An 18303-nucleotide genomic window follows, 5' to 3' on the forward strand; every position below is an offset into this window, starting at 1 on the left:
AAAACCATGAAAGAGTGAAAGGTCTTCTCAGATAGTAAAGAAATAGTAGAAATAAATATTTGTAAGTACAACTATTTCTCCTGATAATTGCTTTGATTCCTTTATAGAATCTTGGCTTTCATCTCTCATCAAATCCACCCCCCCCCCCCATTTGTTGGTGACAGTTTTTGTAGTGATCAACCAGTATTTCACCTGTCATTTTCAGTTAAAACCAGGGGGACAGAGCTCTCAATATCTTAGCACCTCTTATTTTGTTAATCCTTTCTAGCTCACTTGTGGATGAGGTGTATTGCAAAGCTGTATTGTGATGTTTGGTTTTCTTGGGTAAGTGACCTCCTGTGTCCTGTGCATGGCAGTTCCACTGGTTGCCTTTTGATTAAAGTGAATCATAGGGTTCGATTAAACTGCCTGGTGTCCCTACCAAAAGTGACTTCAACTATCCTTGTTCTTTTCTACTGGGGACAACATGCTAAGGTCCTGGAAAACTGATTATGGCAGTATTATGTCTTACTGTAAATACTTAACATCATTTTTCAATGCAATTTCAAAGCCAAAAATATAAATTTGATACTTGGTTTTGGACACTTCCTCTTTTACTTCTATCAGGAGGATAATCTTGTTTCTGTGCCTAGCACTAGGTCACAGCTACTAGGTGTTAGGTTCACAGTTCAGCTACAGGTTGCCCAGAAGGCTTAGAATAATACAGGGCTTGCTTAACTCAGTTTATGCAGTTTATTGCAGAGAACATTAAATGTTTCCTGTTATTTGCTCTTGATAGGTATCAAGCTATGGACAAGACAGCTTTTCTAGAGCTGAAAGTAACCAAAGTAATGAAACGTCATCCCCAATAGTGAATTTGCTTGGAGTCCTACTTATAATAATGGTATTTACTTATTTACTTATAACGGTACTTACTTCATAACAGTGTGAAGCTGTGTCAGGGGAAGTTCAGATTGGACATTAGGAAAAGGCTCTTCACTGAGAGGGTGGTTGATCACTGGAACAGCCTCCCCAGGGAAGTGGTTACAGCACCAAGCCTGTCAGAGTTCAAGGAGCGTCTGGATGACACTCTTAGTCATATGGTTTAGTTTTAGGTTGTCCTGCGAGGAGCAGGGAGCTGGACTCGGTGATCCTTATGGGTCCCTTCCAGTTGGAGATATTCTACGATTCTATGATTTATATGCTGTGCATTTAACATAGATTTTTCATTTAGTTTTCTGGAAAAATATTATGACATATTTTGGAGAAATGCTGGTCATGGTTCCTTCTGGCATTGACTAATGAGACATCCAGGTTTTGTAACGAGTACTATCAAACATTTTGTGCCAGGGCTTTGGGCAGTTGCCCACAGGGGACTGACTAGAACATTCTTCCCCTGCTCACATTTTTTTGAAGCAGTACTTCTCAACGTGCGAGGAGCTCAGGATTCAACTGAAGCACGAATGAACTGGGAAACAGGCAGAAGTGCTAACTGGTTGCGAGTGAAATGCAGTCTAAATTGCTCTAAAAAAGTTACTTTTTTTGATTGCTCTGAAGCACATAGAATTGTCTCCAGAGGGGAAAAACAAGTGGTACTTTTGTTAGATGCCTGTCTCGTTTGAAATGCTGATCACTGCAAGTGGAGTCAAGAAGGAATTTTCTTTTGCATCAGCCTGGCAGGACTCATAGGATTTTTTTTTCTTGTTTTCTGTGTTAAATTCCATATGGTTTACTTTCTAGAATTTTCTGACGTGACATTATGTATTTCCTTATTGTTATAGCATAATGCTGGTTTATTTTTAATGTGGATCATGCCACCACCTCACTTACTCCATGGCCCCTCAAACAGCTGTATGGAAATGAGAAGGAAATACAGGGGTATAAATGAGTAGCTGGAATGAAGGCGATAGAATTGCATTCTCAATCTCTCCATCTTTGTCTGGGCACACAGTTTAGCCTCCTTGGGCCTAAAGTAGCTTTAGTTTAGTGTCTTTAAAAGTGTCTGGATGAAATATAATTGCCTGCAATACACAGGGAATAGATTAAATCATCTAATTGTTCTTTCCAGATAGAAACCTCATGTGACTCCATAGAGGTGATAGTTAATCTGGACCTTACCTTCTCCCTTAGGCTGTAAGTTTCTTTGTTGGGAAGGATGGTTTAAGGAGTTTCCTTCTCACTCTCTTTTGTCTATTACTGCCCTTTTTGCTATGACCATACAATTTTTTTGTTGGCCTATACTGGTTTGTTGGTTGTAGGGGGGTGGGAGGCATTAAAAGAGTAGGAGGATGTTCTCAGTCTGGGCAATGTGGAGGTGGGGCATGAGTAGTTGTCCTTGAGAAGATGGTGGTTCATATACTGCTCCTAGCCCAAGAGGTCGTAGCTGCTAGTTGCTCCGTGTTGCCAACAAGTCTCCCAAAGAAAACTCATTGAAGAGAGAGGCAAGATTTGTGATCCCAGTTTCTTTTCCACGCTTACCCAGAGCCCTAAGGTGTACTGGGTTGGAGGGGATGCAGGGTGAGTTGGGAAAGGAAGAGGGAAGTCTTGGGGGAAGGAGGAATGAATTCCAGTTTTAGAACTGCTGCCCAGATGGCAGATGTACAGGGGCGTGTTCAGGGCCATGTCTATCTGTGACCATGGGGCTGATTACAGAATTCCCTTTTCTGCCTCAGAATTGTGCTTCAGAAGCTCAGGTTTAATTTACGAAAGTTTCTAATTCTTGCATTTGCAGAGCAGCTTTCCTCAATATATCAGCAAAGCATAAATGGATGCATTTCCATATAGATTTAAATTGTATGTCTAAGAAATGTGGATCTAAGAAACTGTATAATCTGCCTTTCTGGATCTGGTGAACTCAGCATTCTGTTGCAAAGAAACACCAAATCTTTGCATCCTTTCTATCCCTCGGCTTACGGATCTGACCACAAGAGGGAGTGAACTGGATTTAGTGCGTGTTCTCTGAAGGGTTTGTGTGATGATAGAGGGTAGAATGGCTGCCCTGAAGAACAGGATTCCTGTTTGAAAACACAGTCGTTGTGGGGGAGGAGAAAAATAGCTTGACAAAGGAGATCAGTTTGAAAACGGGTGGTACATCAGACCTGGTGGCTTGGGAAAGTACGTTATGCAGGCCAGCCGCAAGATCTATCCATTGTATACAGGGAGAAGATGATTAAGCTGATTTTCTTGAGTAGCATCATGGGCCAGAGAAAAGTTGAGAGCATAATGAAAATTAACCCTCAGAAATAAGGGTTGAATAGAGGATTGATTGTAAGATGCAGCCAGGTGCAATACCTGAATTGCATCTAATTAATCGTAATATAAAAATAGCACCAAAACCAGTCTTAAGATGGCATGTGTCACACAAAGGCACATCTTTCACTGGTGAAGATTGCGAAGTTTGCCAGAAGTCGATGGTTCCAAATTACTCTGAGTTTCTGCCCTGATAATTATGCCTCATTAACCCTTGGGTTGAGGATGGAGTAGGGAAAATGATTAAGCTTTTCTCTTTAGTTTTCACACTAATAATTTGTGATGAATTTTGAAGGTGTGAATCCAAAGTAGATCTTAGTTTCCCTCTCCTTAATTTTCAATAAGCATCACTGAAGACTTCAGAGCTATTGTTTTAAGGGTTAGACAAAGAGAGGAGAGTCAGTCACTGTGTGTACTTGTGGTGAGCACATGGTGGTATTTATGTGCATTTACTGTTAAGATTCAGCTGGATGGCCTATATAGCATATAAACAGCTATGCTGGTAATTAATAAAAATCAAGTAATTGTATTAATGTATAGAAGCTAAGAGGTGTGGAATAATTGTGAGTTACACCAGTTTCAGTAGAAGGAAGGCTTGCAATGTTTTCTTCCTTCTTATTGTTCTCTTTTTCTTGTGGGTTTCCCCAGCATGCAGTTTGCTGATGGTGAACATTTAGCATAGATGAATTAGTATTTTTGCCTATATCCAAATGAGTATCAAATAAAAATTCAGATAGTTACATTTAAGGCAAAGTCTTGGGAACAGACAAAATAGACTTTCCTCAGTTATCTTGGGAAACACAAAGGTGAATATGTTATCTTGGCAGAAAAAATCTTGCATGATACAGAAAAGCTGTAAGAAATGGAAAAACATGTAAGAAATATGTCTGCCACCTTGAAATTAACTTTTGTTGCTGACTTTGTGCAAATCACCTCTAGGTCACCCTCCTTGCCTCTTGTCCTACTTCTCATAATGCTACTAGTGTTATTTGTAAATGGATTCCTGTAGCTTTAAAATACGTTAATATTATCACAGTTAAATATAGTTTGTCTATGCCTACAACACAGTAATCTGCTTAGGGTTCTGGTTCTCTTCATATTGTGTCTTTAACAATGCTAAGCTGGTGGCTGGCACTTAGTAGGTAATATGGCATCAGATGACAACTTCCTCAGTGTAAATGATGTCTGAATAACAAACACTGCAAGGTCTAAACCAGCTTGTTTTGTCAGTCTGACCTTGAGTTCTCACTTGAAAATATTTGACGGTGCTGCTCATTTTTTCTAAATATACCTATTGGAGATATATTTGTAACTGAAATCTTTTCTAGCTTTCCATTGAGCTACCTCTCGTCATGCATAGCAACCTCATTGGCACCAGCCAAAAACCTGGATTGTGCTGGGCCTGATTCTCATTTACATTAAGATCCTTACACATCTTTCTGGCTAGATAAAGAACTTTTATACAGTATGTAAATTACATATATGTTCACTTAAAACCTAGTATGAATATATATAGTGATTTGCACAAGTTTTAAGCATGTCATACACTGACAGAACTCAATGTAAATGAGTTCTTGATATAAACAAGGATCAATCCCTTTCTCTCCTGTTCCTAGTATATCCATTATGTTGGAGATGATTTGTGGTTTTGCTTGAAGAAATGCATACATGTGTTTTTCATTTCCCTCAAAAACAGTTTAACTGCAAAAGATGCAGATGAGTGTCTTTCCTTTTGTTTGCCGTCCTCCTTATTCCACTGCATTTGAGACATACAAATGATGCTGTGAGATAAAACTAAATTGTGTGGGCAGAAGAAAAAAGGATCTGAAAAAAGCTTTACTTCCCTGTGGAGCAGTGAGAGACTGACCTCATGTGGTGTGAAACCAAAGTTGCCAGGGGAAATACAAAAAGTATAAAACTCTGAACAAATTGAGTATCTTTGAAAAATTAATTTTCCTTATGCATTTCTGATTTTTGTTGGATGCTGCACCACTTATATTTAAATGTAATATTAGTTTGGATAGTTTGTAATGTGATTGCTGATGATAAGTTGACCAGTGTCTGTATTCCCAAAGACCTTTTTGTGTCCTGAAAGGGATGCTTTAACAAGCTGACCCCAAGACAGCAGGCTAGGAGCTGAGGCCCAATTATCCTGGCTGCTGCCTGTGTGTGATTTTAATTGAAATGAGTAGGAGTTTCATGTGAGCAAGTGACAGGATAATTGGTCTTGGTTTCTAAGCCCTTTCTGGCACTTCCCCAGCAGCATGCTCACTCTGTGCCTTCACAGCCTTGCTCTGTAAAATTGAAGACAGTGGTTAGGAAAATTATGAAGTGGTACCATGCAGAATGGGAAGGGTGTTCCTAGCCTGTATATTTTTTTACAAGCATGAATAATAGTAATACTGGAGACTTCTGAGTCAGTTCTGTTGGCCTTATTCATCAGTATATATGGAAGCATCCAGGTATATGGATAACAAAAGGAGGTTCTGTTATTTTGAAAAGTGTCCTTTTTAAATAAATAACATGCATTTAGTTTTAAAGGATTTAGGGGGTAATGTTGCTTATGGACTTTCACAGGAAAATCTGATTAAAAATCCTTTGGGCAATTCAGGTGAACTTTAAAAAACTCGGTTCCCATCCTGCAAAGACTTCTCTATATGCTTAATTGTACTCTTTCTGTTCTTTATGTTGACTTAAATGTCTGAAATAACAAAGGCCTGTAGTATTTTCTACAAGTACTCTGAGTTCTACATGACTAACCTTCCATTTTCTTCTTCACAGATCCTCTTGGAACCAGGAGTGATACAGGATGTCCTAGCAGCTGGGAGTCATTTGCAGCTGCTGGAGCTTCTCAGTTTATGTTCTTACTATCTCATTCAGGTGAGGCTTCTCTGCCTGATTATCAGCCATTTCTGTTTGGTAAACTTTTGTTTCAAGCCTAATTTCAGTAGGAGAGTATTAGTACAATACCTGGTGTAACCTAAATGGCAATAAACTGTATTTCAGGAGACCTGAATTTTGAGTGTTGTAATTTGGGTATCGGTTTGTGATAGATGCTTTCTCCTTCCATCCATTTTGTCCATTTCAGTCCTGAAAACAAGGATGGTTCACTGATTAGTATCAATGCATGGGAGTTTGATCCCCTCCTTTACCAGAGAATTTGCTTTCTTCTGCCTCAGTTTACCAAATGTTAAATATTTCCCTATTGTGATCACGAGTACTGTGAAGCATTCAGATGCGTAAGTTCACAACAGAATATTGGTGCGTATTCCGGGGCACTACTACCTCTCACTGAAGGGATATGGCTTATTACAGTGGCACCTTATTCTCAGCTGGCCTCGTGCCCATAATGCTGATAATATTGTCAACATTAGGGCTATCATTATGAAGCAAAAAATATGAATCCAGTAAAACAGTGTTTTGTGCTTGGCTTGTATAGGAGATGGCTCACGATCGTAGCAAGAACGTAGCTTTGATGTGTATCTATTGAAAGCCTTATTAAAAAAAATGGCAATGGCAATTCCACAGAACTGTTTCCTTTTTTTGTAATTTTCCAGTATTGTTTCTGAAATAGGGTGCGTTGGATGTATCCGTGCAACAGTTGGGCACAGAAATGCATGTTGGCACAATCCTCTCTGTATGCACTTGCCTTCCAACAGCATAACTGCTGTTGAACAGTCTGAGTGTGCTTGGCAGCACACTGAGCTACTGAGTACCGTAGGCATGCAGGATCTTATGTTAAGAGCTTCAGGACATACTTGAAGGCTCTGTGTCTTATGGAGAAAGAGTCTGTTCTTTGAGTATTAGCCTTAGGGAAGCCTTCAAAATATATGTTCAGACAATAAGGTGGTATGTATTTGTGCATTATAAATTGATTAGAAAGTTAAAGGAGCTGGTAGAGTACTGCAGTTTGTATCTGTTTGTTTTCAGGAGTGTAAGGAGGATTTAATTTTTCTGAGAAAATAGACATGGACTGTAATGCAAAAGATGGTTGGTTTGAGAAATAAGAAATGTGAGATGCCAAATAAGCCACAAAACCATTTAGCCTACCAGTTGTCAGGCAGGCATGGGGAAGGGGTTACTGTAATGAGAAGGAAGGTAAGAGTCTAACATTGATAGTCATACAGTGTATTTAATGACCCCCTAACAGATCAGTCAGCATGAGCATGTCTCTGCTGCTTGCATGCTCTGCCTTTGTCAGAAATTGAACCAAAGAGACTATTGCAGCAAAGAAGCTAGGGGAAATATTAAAGAGTAGGGAAGAAGCTGAGTATTGTAGTGCTGGTGAGGTAGGGACATGAGAGGACTATAGGAAAGGAGCAGGTACATGCCCAATGTAAGTCCTCATACTAACTTCTTCCGTGGCCTGTGTTGAGTAGCCTCTGGTATTTGTAGCTCTTCCCTGGGCACCATCTTAATCCTTTTAATCCCAAGGTCACTGCAGTGGAAAGACAACTGTAGAATTAGCAGTGCTTTGGATCTCGTCCTTGATGTGCAAGCCATAGTAAAGTATTTAAGAACAGACTGCTAATGAATTTTAAAAAAAAAGCAACCCCCCCCCCAAAAACAAACAAACAAAAACAAACAAAACAAACAAAATCAACCTCAAAACCACCACCCCCCCAAAAAAAAAAAAAAAAGAACAACCACCACCCAACAAAAAACAGAGTGAGCAAACATTGCTGCCAAATTACTCTGTAATTAACAGACCAGTAAAAATTCTCTGGAGGTGACAGTCAATATGCAGTTACTCAAATGATGCAAAAGAGCTCTGTTGTACTCTGAGTAGTGTGCCAAGGTAGGGTAACTGGAGCTACACTGGTGTAAAAATGAAGAGGAAGTGGGACCCAGTGTCCAGATATACAATGATGGAGATAGGGAATAAGGTAGGGGATGAAGGGCAGGGAATAAGGAGGAGAATATATGTTGGGAGGCAGAAAGCAGTGGTAGTTCTGTAAAGTATTTTTGAATGAGGGTCTCATTGTAAGGTTTTGAATCTGCATGGATATCTGTGGGATGACTGTAGCTTACATCATGTCGGGCTCTAGACAGTATTTTACTCTTTTTACAGTATTTTTTTTACCAGGTTCACCCCAACAAGGCCTATCTGTAGACAGATTTGCATTCTGAATAGATCACGGTAAGAATTTATCTGTCTTGTTTGTTCTGCAGAGTTGCAGTCCATACAAGTAGTCAACCTTGAGTAGTTCTGTAAGCCTTTTTAACAGAGGTCAACAAGGTATTGTGCATAAAGACTGCGATATCTTTCAGGGTCCAAATTAATTATATCAAATATCTGTTTATATTCTACATACCTTTGGGTAATTTTAAAAATATCTATTGCTTTATTTTAGTACTACCTAAAAATAAAATCAAAGTAGTTAAAGAAGGCTTCCTTAAAGCCACTTTATCCTTGCTGTAGTTGGTAACTGGGGTGTCTTGTCACCCCGCATGCTATGATACAGATGATGGGAAGAGAATAATGCTTGCCCTTTCTCTTCTTTCTGACGAGTCTGAGTGCTGCAGAGTTCTTCATTTACTGTATTAATGAAATTCTTTTTTGCTGTTTTGAGTTGTTCAGTTATCATGAACTTAGCTTAGTTTAGCATAAATTCAGGAAATATAATATGTGGGATCCAGCTGTCATTTATTATGTAATGATGACGCAGAGTTTTAACTTACTAGGATTGTCTTTAATTGTTTGGATTGGAGCAGGCTTTTCCCATATAAGAGTGCTGCTCTTATTGTTCAAGCTCTTTTCTTTCTCTAGATGTTCCAGCTTGTCAGTTTTTTGGAACTCAAGACAGTTTCATCTCTTCTTGCTACTTTTATCTGGGGCCTGTAATTATTCCATGGATTTCAATAAGGATTTTTTTTGCTACAAATGCAATTGGCATGGCCTGTACACATATCTGTTCCAAGGCATATTTGTAGTCTGTGAGGTTCCAAAGACGACTGTACTGATCTAATTCATCTAATTTATCTTGTCAAAGATGATTTGCAGTGCACTGGGGGCAGATTCATTTCCAGCCAACGCTGACTCTTGTATTCACTGATCTTTAAGGAATTTCGTCTCAGTTGTCTCAGAATAAACAAGATGTTATTTTGACCATAAGACAGATCCTCTTATAGGCCAACCAACTTAGAGCACTTTAATTTGTTGATAAATCTCAAAAAGATTTCTGTAACAAACCATTTGAATCATAATTATGGCATTTTTATGAAGAGTTTTTGATCAAAGGAAAGACAGAAAAAAGGAGAGGAACATTCTTTCCCTCTACCCCTAATTCAGTAATATCCATCTCAGATGTTTATGATAGCATGACACAATGGAAGTTTCTGACAACACTGCTAGTTTACTAAATGTGTTTTATCGTCTATAAACTTCACATTATCGAATGTTCTGTAGCATCTAATGTTGATTCCATTTTTGTCATTGGAAAACTCATTCTCATTTTGGATTGATAATTTACTAATTTTTATTTTAAAAGAATTGTAGATCGTATTTTCTCTACTTGCAAACACGAGAAATGCCTAAGCGTTCCTTACTTTAGGTCTTAATTCCAGCTTTGTATTGTGCAGACTTCTCCCCCTGCCTCAGCAGTGTCATATCTTGAATTATGATTACTCCCCAGCCTTTGCTGTTTGGAGGTTTTGTTTTTAGCTTCTTTTGTAGAGGAAGACTTTTTTGAAGCATGCTGATGTATTTTATTGGAGATACATGCATATTCATGAATCTCTCCCATCATAATATCTGCATGATTCTCAGGTACTTTAAACAATGAAACAAGGCTTGAAATCTCACACATCCATCTCAACCTAAACAAACGGTAAGGCAACATGATTGTTCTTAGCTGTATTGCTGCTACATACATGTGGGAGAGCTAAGCTGAAGACTTGAGCTTTGTGTATCTTGAATTGCGCTAAGGTCCATGATCACGCACACAGCATTTGCTTGCAGAGTGCACATCTAATTCTCTAACACTCTTGTTTCCTGAGTTCCTTTTCCAGCTCAGATTGATTGTCAGTTTTGGCTGAGGTTTTTCAAAGGAGGCTAAGGCAGAGACCTGCAACCAACAGGTAGACTTTGTTGAAATATAACAGGAACAGGTTATCTGAATGTCTTGTTTCCCTTTTTTAAAAGTTTTAGCCTTTAGAGTTCCAGTGGACCATAACTATCCTACTATGACATTGGAGAAGGCAAGAGAAAGCTAGCTGAAGGCTTTGACTGTGATGGAGATCTGAGAATGGCCTTCTTAAATGGAGCTGTAGAGAACATGGTATTAGGTAGTGTGTTTGTGATGACCTATTTTTCACTTTAAAGTTTGTAAATGTTTTTCTGAAGGGTACATGGTGAGTTTATTCTTATGCAAGAGAATAAATATGTTAAAAGATTTATTCAGAACATAGAAATGTTTGTTTCATAAATATGTCTCAGTTATATATACCAATTGTAGATGTAAGAAGTTTTGTCTTTTTCCTCAGCTGTTTGTGTATTCAGTACCAAAGAAGGCCACAAACTGCAAATTATTTCAACAATCAAAGAGTCTTAATAAGGAGGGAATGCTATTGAGAAAATGAGTTTTTAATGGAATTTCCTTCTACTGAGCAACAGCAACTCAATATTGTGTGGGTATAGCTTTAGTAATCAGTTTTTAAACCAGAGGTTGATTTCCACTGGCATTCAGAGACCTGAGATATAAGACTATCCATATCTGAAACCTTAAATCTAAGTGATTTTTCTGTATTTTCTAAAGTCCAGTATTGTTGTTTTCAATGGAGTTCTATATACCTCCTGAGTTACATTCAAGGTAATAGGGTGATAGGTGTGAGTGAGGGGTTTAGAAGTTGCAGAACTGTCCAAAGCAACCCACTTGCTTCTGAGAGGCAGGACATGGCGTGATTGTTAGCACTTATCCCTTTAACTTTCTGCTGCCAGATCAGGCACATTTTGTGAAGAACAAATTAAGTTTACATACTGGACCGAGTATCATTTATGTTATGTTTATTGGTTGGACAGTTGTGTATTTTCAATACAGCCTTATTAGAATTGGTGTTAGCTGACTGTCCTTGTACTCAGTGCTGGAAATCGTTTCCTATTCTCACAGGTAGCAGCAGCAACTATAGTAGACATGAACAGTGATCCTGATTGCCATTAAAGTTGCCCTGACTGTTAAAAATTGTTCTTGGGATCATAAATGTTTTTGTGTCAAGGGAAGTTAAAAGTTTGATGCCAATTTTCCCATTAGCTTTAACTGCATTAAGTTCCCTGCTAAATGATAAATATACTAGGTTACCTTTTAGAAACTTCATTACAGTGGATAGAACTCTGCGACAGGTATATCTGCCCACTTGCTACTGATATCAGTTATAGCAGCTTTAAAGAGCGCTAATTTAAGCTGAAAAGAACATTTTAGGTGAGTGATTAAAATGAGTCTGAAAAAACACAGCACTGTATAACAACAGTTAATTGGAATTTTCTTGGAGCTGCCTCTATACTGTGTGCTCTGGATGCTTGTATACAAAAGCAGACAGTGAGCAGGATCAGGCCTGTAATGCAAAAAATAGATTAATCAACTCGCAAGTGATAAAATAAGACCTTCTGGAATAATTCTTGGTAATAATCAAAGCAGGCAAATTATCTTGGGTAGGGGCATTTGATTTTTAACTTTCTACTGTAATGGTCAATCTATGCTTGTAAAACAAAATTTTTTTTCATGGTGTATGAGCACCTAATGATCTGGATCTTTTCTTCTACTAATTTTAAACTATTTGAATGTGTTTATAGATTGAAATATGTTACTGTTTTTAAAAGGAAGAAGCTACAAATGAATTTGCCTGTGGAATTAAAAGGAGTGTGCATGGTTTGTTTACATATGTGGTGGAGCAAGAGCTTCAAAGCTATTTATTTTTCTTAAACCCAACTTCTCCATTTGGTACCATGCCAACAACACAATCCCAACTTTCACTAAGATACACTCCTTCAGGGATGAATTAATTCTTACACCAGAGATTGAGAGCATCACCTTTGTATTGCTAGAAGCCCCAGCTCAGTTGGGATTTTAGCTCCTGGGTTTTTCATGTGCAGCAAATTAAACTGCTGGAAAAAAATCTAAAGGTCATCTAGCAACCAAAGCTTGCCTTTTTTTAACTAATACTGAGTTTTTAATCTAAGTACATGCATGCACACTCTCCACCCCCCCACTCCCCCAGAATTAGAGTGGTGTTTTATAAAGCCACCACCATCAAACTTGAGTCTACCAACTTTATCCCATGGTGGAAAGAGTGACCATCCCATACCAAGAATACAAAGTAGACAGAAATAATGTCATCTTGCATTTCGCTGGTTTTCAGTGTTATGCAACCAATCGTTACTGTGCTAGCCTGCTATTTTTTTGAAGGAGCATGTTTTGTCAGCTGTTGAGTCATTGAGCTATTGACAATCATTAGGAAAGTTCTTGTACAAAGCTCAAAAATAACTTTGGGAATTTATCTCCTCTTTCTCTTTAACATACAGATACGTTACAGAGATACAGGTTTATATATATGAAACATGAATGCACTACTGAGGATTCAAACTTAGAATGGGACTCAGGAAAAAAAATGGTGGTGGTTTTCTCAATTTTTCAGTTGGTGTCAGTGAGGAAAGTAAAAACGGTATACCCAGTCACTTTGAATCCCATTCTTACTGTAATCCACTTGCTGCTATTTAGCTGCAATGTGATAGTGGACATTCTGCTCCTGGGCTGTTAACCATTAGAGAAAGTGGTGCAGCTATGGTCAGGAACCTGCTGGCTTTGCATGTGTGTGTTCTGCTTTTCCCAAGGAAGTAATAGTTGGCAAAGCTGGATTGGAACTGCTGATGGATGTATGAAAAAATGATGCTGGAGCATCTAGATTTACTGTTGCTGGCAAGATTAAAGCTCCCCAGCTGTCTAGCTAGTTGTATGGATACACATTGCCGGTCTTCTGTGTCAGAATCGCAGGAAAGGTCACAAGTTGGGAAGAGGCAGATACTGCTATGTCTTCCTTCTCTTTGCAATTTCTGTCAGGAAAGGAGACCAGCTGTGGTGTGTGTTTTTAAAATAGGAACAAAGAAGCTGTATTGCTTCACTGTTTCCTTCCCTGACCTTCTCATGTTGTCTTTCTAGCCAATGTGGCCTCCTTACCTGAACTTTCTTTGCCTCAGCCCCTGAAAGATTTCTGCTTCTGCAATCTTTCTAGTATTTTTATAAAGCTGTAATCAGAGGCTGATGAATCCCAGAATGCTTAGTGTACAAAATTCGTCTTTGTTTTTGTTACCCTCAGATCAATACTAATGTTTTATGTCTCCCCGTCCCTCCCGCCCCCCAATGTCTTTAGCTTTCAATTTTCCTTACCAATTAGATGCAAGAACCCCCAAAATGGCATGATTTGTAATTGGGTAGTGCAGCTACCCTTATCTGCTGGTGTCCTCGGCGACATGCCCAGTTAGCAGTCTGGCAGGAAAATTTGTTTGATTGCAAGAGATGAAACCCGAAAGGCCGAATGGCTGCACTGGAGTTGAAACAAGGCAGTTGGTGCCCTTCCTCCCCAGGCGTGGGCAGCAGGTGGCAGTGTGAGTCCGTAACAGTTTGAGCAGATAAACTCAAGCTAAAATCAGAAAAAATGAAAAGAAAAATTATTTATTTTTACTCCGTATTAGTCTTCTGACCTAATCAGTAAAAAAGTCATTATTCACACAACACTGGGCAATATGCATTGTAATTTTTAACAAATAATAGGAAACTGTTAATGTTTTCACAGGAAATACAGTTCTGTCTTGTGCAGCAATGGTCATTTATCACTGCACTTTGTGAAATCACTCATTTGTTCTAATTTGAATGTAAATGACTCTAAGGTTTTACAAATAAGGTGACAGACTCACATAAATGTAATTGCAGGGTTCATCTCTCTCTTTTTATATATCACTCATTAAGTTATGAATTAAATACATCGTATTAAACCAGGGGCATGTCCAATGATGATATTGTAATGGCAAATTACTCTATGCTATTAGAGGTGTATTTTTTATTCATGGACATTAATTTGTCATTAAGCAGCATTAGTTTAGCACTTTTATGTGGAAGACGTGACCTGAAAGAGGAGACTTACAGCTCTAATGTGAAAGAACTGGAATACAGGCAACAGATATACAGAGCTTTTTTTTACCTCCTGTAAAGAAGCAGAGGGACATTTTATTTAAATTTGCTTTGATCTAAAGCAATTTGAGTTGTGTCAAGCTATTTTAGCGAAGGTATTTCTGAAACATGAAAATGCTTTGGTTATAAAGTATTTACCAATAATGGAAAAGCCAGAATGCTAAGTACAAAATGGTGACTATAAATCATTTGTAACCTATGAACCTGAAGAGAACATTGGGCCTGAAGTGAGTTACAATCTGATTTTATCATAGAAGTATCACTGTGGTAGAGAGTTAATTGTCCATCTTTTCTTTCCCCTGTCCTGGCTTAGACAAAATAGAACTGATTTTTTTCCTTCTTAATTATGAAGTTAAATATCTTTTACCTCCTCTATACTTTGTATTTTTAAACACACTATTATTTTCACAGGGATCAATTTCAAGTTTGAAATGTTAAGCAGGAGCAGAATCTTCTTAAGACAATGAATGAGAAAATGTATTATTTGATGGAATTTGAGAGGCTACTTGGCACTTGAAGTACTAAACTGAGGAAAATAGTGAATGACTCGGTCACATCTCTTGTTAAAGGCAAAAAGTCAGAACTTGATACAAATCTATGTAGTTGATTCCCCACCCCCTGTTACATGTTATGTTTTTCTGATGGCTTAATCATTACTGCTTGATCCATCTATCTGAACTGCTCAGAACACACTCAAATAGTGTGGTGTGCTAGTTAAGAAGAAAGATTTGTAATGAAAATGACTGAAGCCCAAAGTATACATAAGTAGTTTCAGAAATGGAAGTACCCCAAATTGTCATCTAGTTTTAACTACTGTTAAGTACTGTTTCAGTACTTAATAGAGAAACGTTTTTCGCTGAATCATTTCAGTTTGTAGGGGAGGACAAAGAAGGAAATGAGTTCCATGTAAGGCTCTTGATGTTTTCAGTAGATCTCTTAGCAGTGGTAAATGAAACAGCGTTTCAGCACGTTCCATCATTTATAGTGGTTTTTTTGCATAACAGCATCAGAGTAAAATTTGCCAGGGAACCAGTATCTTGTTTCAGAATTGTGATGTAGACTAATTCTATTTAAAACAAAAACTCCATCTCTGTCCAGGGTATTGAATAGGCCTTAAACCCAGAAGGAATATAAATGTATACATGCTGTCTTACTGAATCTTCAGCCCATATGTAATCAGAGATTTGAAAGTTATAAATTGTCCTCATTCATCTCACTAACTCTAAAAATTAAAGATACAAACCTAAAGATTAGTGGTATCAACAATTTTATTAACCATCAATAATGTCCTGCAAGTGTGTTATTCCAAACTGAAAAATGTTTGTAACTTTATTCACTTGTTTTCGTGTGTAATCTATTCTAAACATCTGTTTATTAATTTGGAGGAAGTTGCTGCTAAATTTCCTGTCTGTTTCAACAGAGTCTTACAGAATTTGTGATTTCTACCACAGAGTGTGTCTAGCTGCATAGGTGGCATAGGTGGTTCAGCAGGAACTGAGCTGGTAACATGTGGAATTGTCTCTACAGTAATTTTTATAGGAGCTGTTGTGTCCTCTGTATTAGAGGGCTAGTAATATGTTGGCTGGACTTGCCTCGTAAGCACTTTGACCTTTGTTGTGAAAGTTTCCAAAGCCACTCAAAGGAGGTTTTTTCTAAATTCCAATTCAGTGTTTTCTCCTTGTTTACAATAAGCCACATCTGTTCTAATTATATATGCAAAAGGCCTTAAATTTCCATAGCATCTAAGCACACCTGTTTATCATGGGGAAAGTATTGTAGTAACCTCAGGTATGTTCAGCCCTCAAAACAGATTGGGATTGGAATTCCCACTGACTTGAAATGGCATGTTGTGGACATGGAGAAGGCTAGGGGGACAGGCCCAATGTCATATGCCAGGCCCCAAATCAGTGTTTATATGTGGTTGTATTTTGTTTTTGCCTGCCTCACAATATTTTTACTCATATTTGCAGCATTACCATCTTCATGGGGAACTGAAGTGTGCAGGGAGTATATATATATATATACACAATGGTGATGTCAAGGGCTCCCAGAGACTGATACTGAATGTTTCCTGTAACTAAATACTTGAAAGTATTTGATTACCTAGATACTGTTGTGGGTTTTAACTTGTGTGTGTATTATACACCATTGGTAAAAAGTCCTAACCAAGTTCTGGACTCATATAGCACCATTCAGCCCTGGACCAAAAGCTGAACAGATTGATGGAACATCTTGAAAAGGAATAAAACAAGTAGCAAAAATGATCAGTGTGTGTGTGGTGAATATTTCAGGGTGGGGGAAAACAAACAACATTAGGTATGTGTTTGATAAGCTGTTGTTAGCGTTTTGCTTTTAGGTGTCGTTGAAATCTTTGAGATTTGGTTGTTTTAGCAACATTTCTTATTAAAATTTGTATTTGAAAAGGACTAATTTTTATAACATTGCATGGAATAATCATTGACTAAAAACTTTTTCAGTAAGCTCTAGTTCATTTTTAAAAACAGGGACTGTTCTTGTTAGATTAGCTGCAGAAATACATTCTTTTTGAAGTAACTGAGCTATGTCCCTCCTCTAAATGCCTTTCCAATTTTGTGTTAAAGGGTGTCTGGCTTCACTTCATTCTGATTGTGTTTAAAGGGGAATACAGAAGAGGGGCCCTTCATATACTTCAGGATTTTGAGATACTGGCAAGCATCTGTAGTTGTGAACACTTAGAAATTGGGCCTACAATGATCTATTCTGCCTTTAAAGGTGGTGTCTTCAAGGTGAAATCTTGAAGCCAGTGAGAATTTCATAATTTGGTTACGTGTGTTAAATATATGATGCATTGATTAAATATTTTTCTCTTCTATATTTCTGTGGAAAAAAGCCTTGGTGGTAAAGCATGGAATTCTGACCGTTAGCTGTTTGAGATTCGGGAGGGGGGGATTATTTTTTATTCTTAGTAAGAACTTTTAGAAATTAAATGAACAAAAGTTGACATGAACTTTAAAGGCTCATGCCTTCCTGATGCTTAGCACCTTCAGCAGTGTGAACATTCACATGTGTTATTTTGGGGAGGACTTGTGACTTGTTTGGCACTACTGAAGGTCAGATGTAGGAAATGTCAAACTGGACATTGAGTCAAGGTCCATTTTTTACATTTGAGCTTTGCCCTTTCTAGGTTTTTTGTTTTTGAGTATCAGATTTATAATAATTTCTGACCAAGAGAGTGATAAGTGAATCCCTAGTCAATAATGCTTAAAATACAAGTGAATCCCCCTTGATCCTCACACATACTGAATTATTTTTTTAATTCAGTGGTGCTTCCAGAATTTTTTTATTCTTTTGCTTTTCTTCCCGCATGTGGACTACTACTATCCCTTTTTATCCTGTTTACTTCCTGAAATAAGTTCTGATTATTATGTAGTAAACTTAACTAATCAGCACAGCTCCTAGTCATGGGAAAGAGAGATAATCTTTCCACTGCATAAATTTAGGGACAGAGTGTTGTAGAGGGTTTTATTTTACTGAGACATAATGTTTATACAAAGCATGTTACAGATATTTTGCCGATATATTGAGCTGTATAAATAACCTTAAATTGTGTTAAAGTTGGGGGTGGGATGGGGAAAAAAATAATTATCTAACTATTAGAGCACTGGAGTGGGTTCCAGACATTTGAGGTTCTGGTTTTTGTATCTTCTGCATCATGGGAAATCTTTTAAATTATTCTTCTGCTCCTCCTTTTTTCTCTGTAAAATGAGAATTTGCCTTGGTTTAGTGCTGTGAGCAGAAAATTTCATAGTGATTTTTGAGCTGAGGTCAGATATTGCAGGAGCAGAGAGATACCTGAACAAATAATAGTTTTCCAAATAAAATGGAAATGTTGCCCCTTTATCATTCACATACCTAT

At 37.9% G+C, this 18303-nt stretch overlaps 1 protein-coding gene across 7 annotated transcripts in view; it reads left to right on the plus strand.

The window, feature by feature from the left end:
* The window catches only part of KLHL32 (kelch like family member 32), a 97450-nt gene that overhangs the window by 30086 nt on the left and 49061 nt on the right, over window positions 1-18303 (plus strand). For 5 of the 7 annotated variants that reach the window (XM_072857858.1, XM_072857864.1, XM_072857862.1 and 2 more), the window contains one exon: window positions 6010-6108. The exons of the other annotated variants lie outside the window; for them this stretch is intronic. In XM_072857858.1, the coding sequence (XP_072713959.1) occupies window positions 6010-6108 (99 nt within the window). The remainder of the gene's footprint in view (window positions 1-6009; window positions 6109-18303) is intronic. 7 annotated transcript variants of the gene reach the window in all.

Source organism: Ciconia boyciana, chromosome 3, assembly GCF_034638445.1.
Source record: "Ciconia boyciana chromosome 3, ASM3463844v1, whole genome shotgun sequence".
In the NCBI taxonomy this organism is placed as follows: domain Eukaryota; kingdom Metazoa; phylum Chordata; class Aves; order Ciconiiformes; family Ciconiidae; genus Ciconia; species Ciconia boyciana.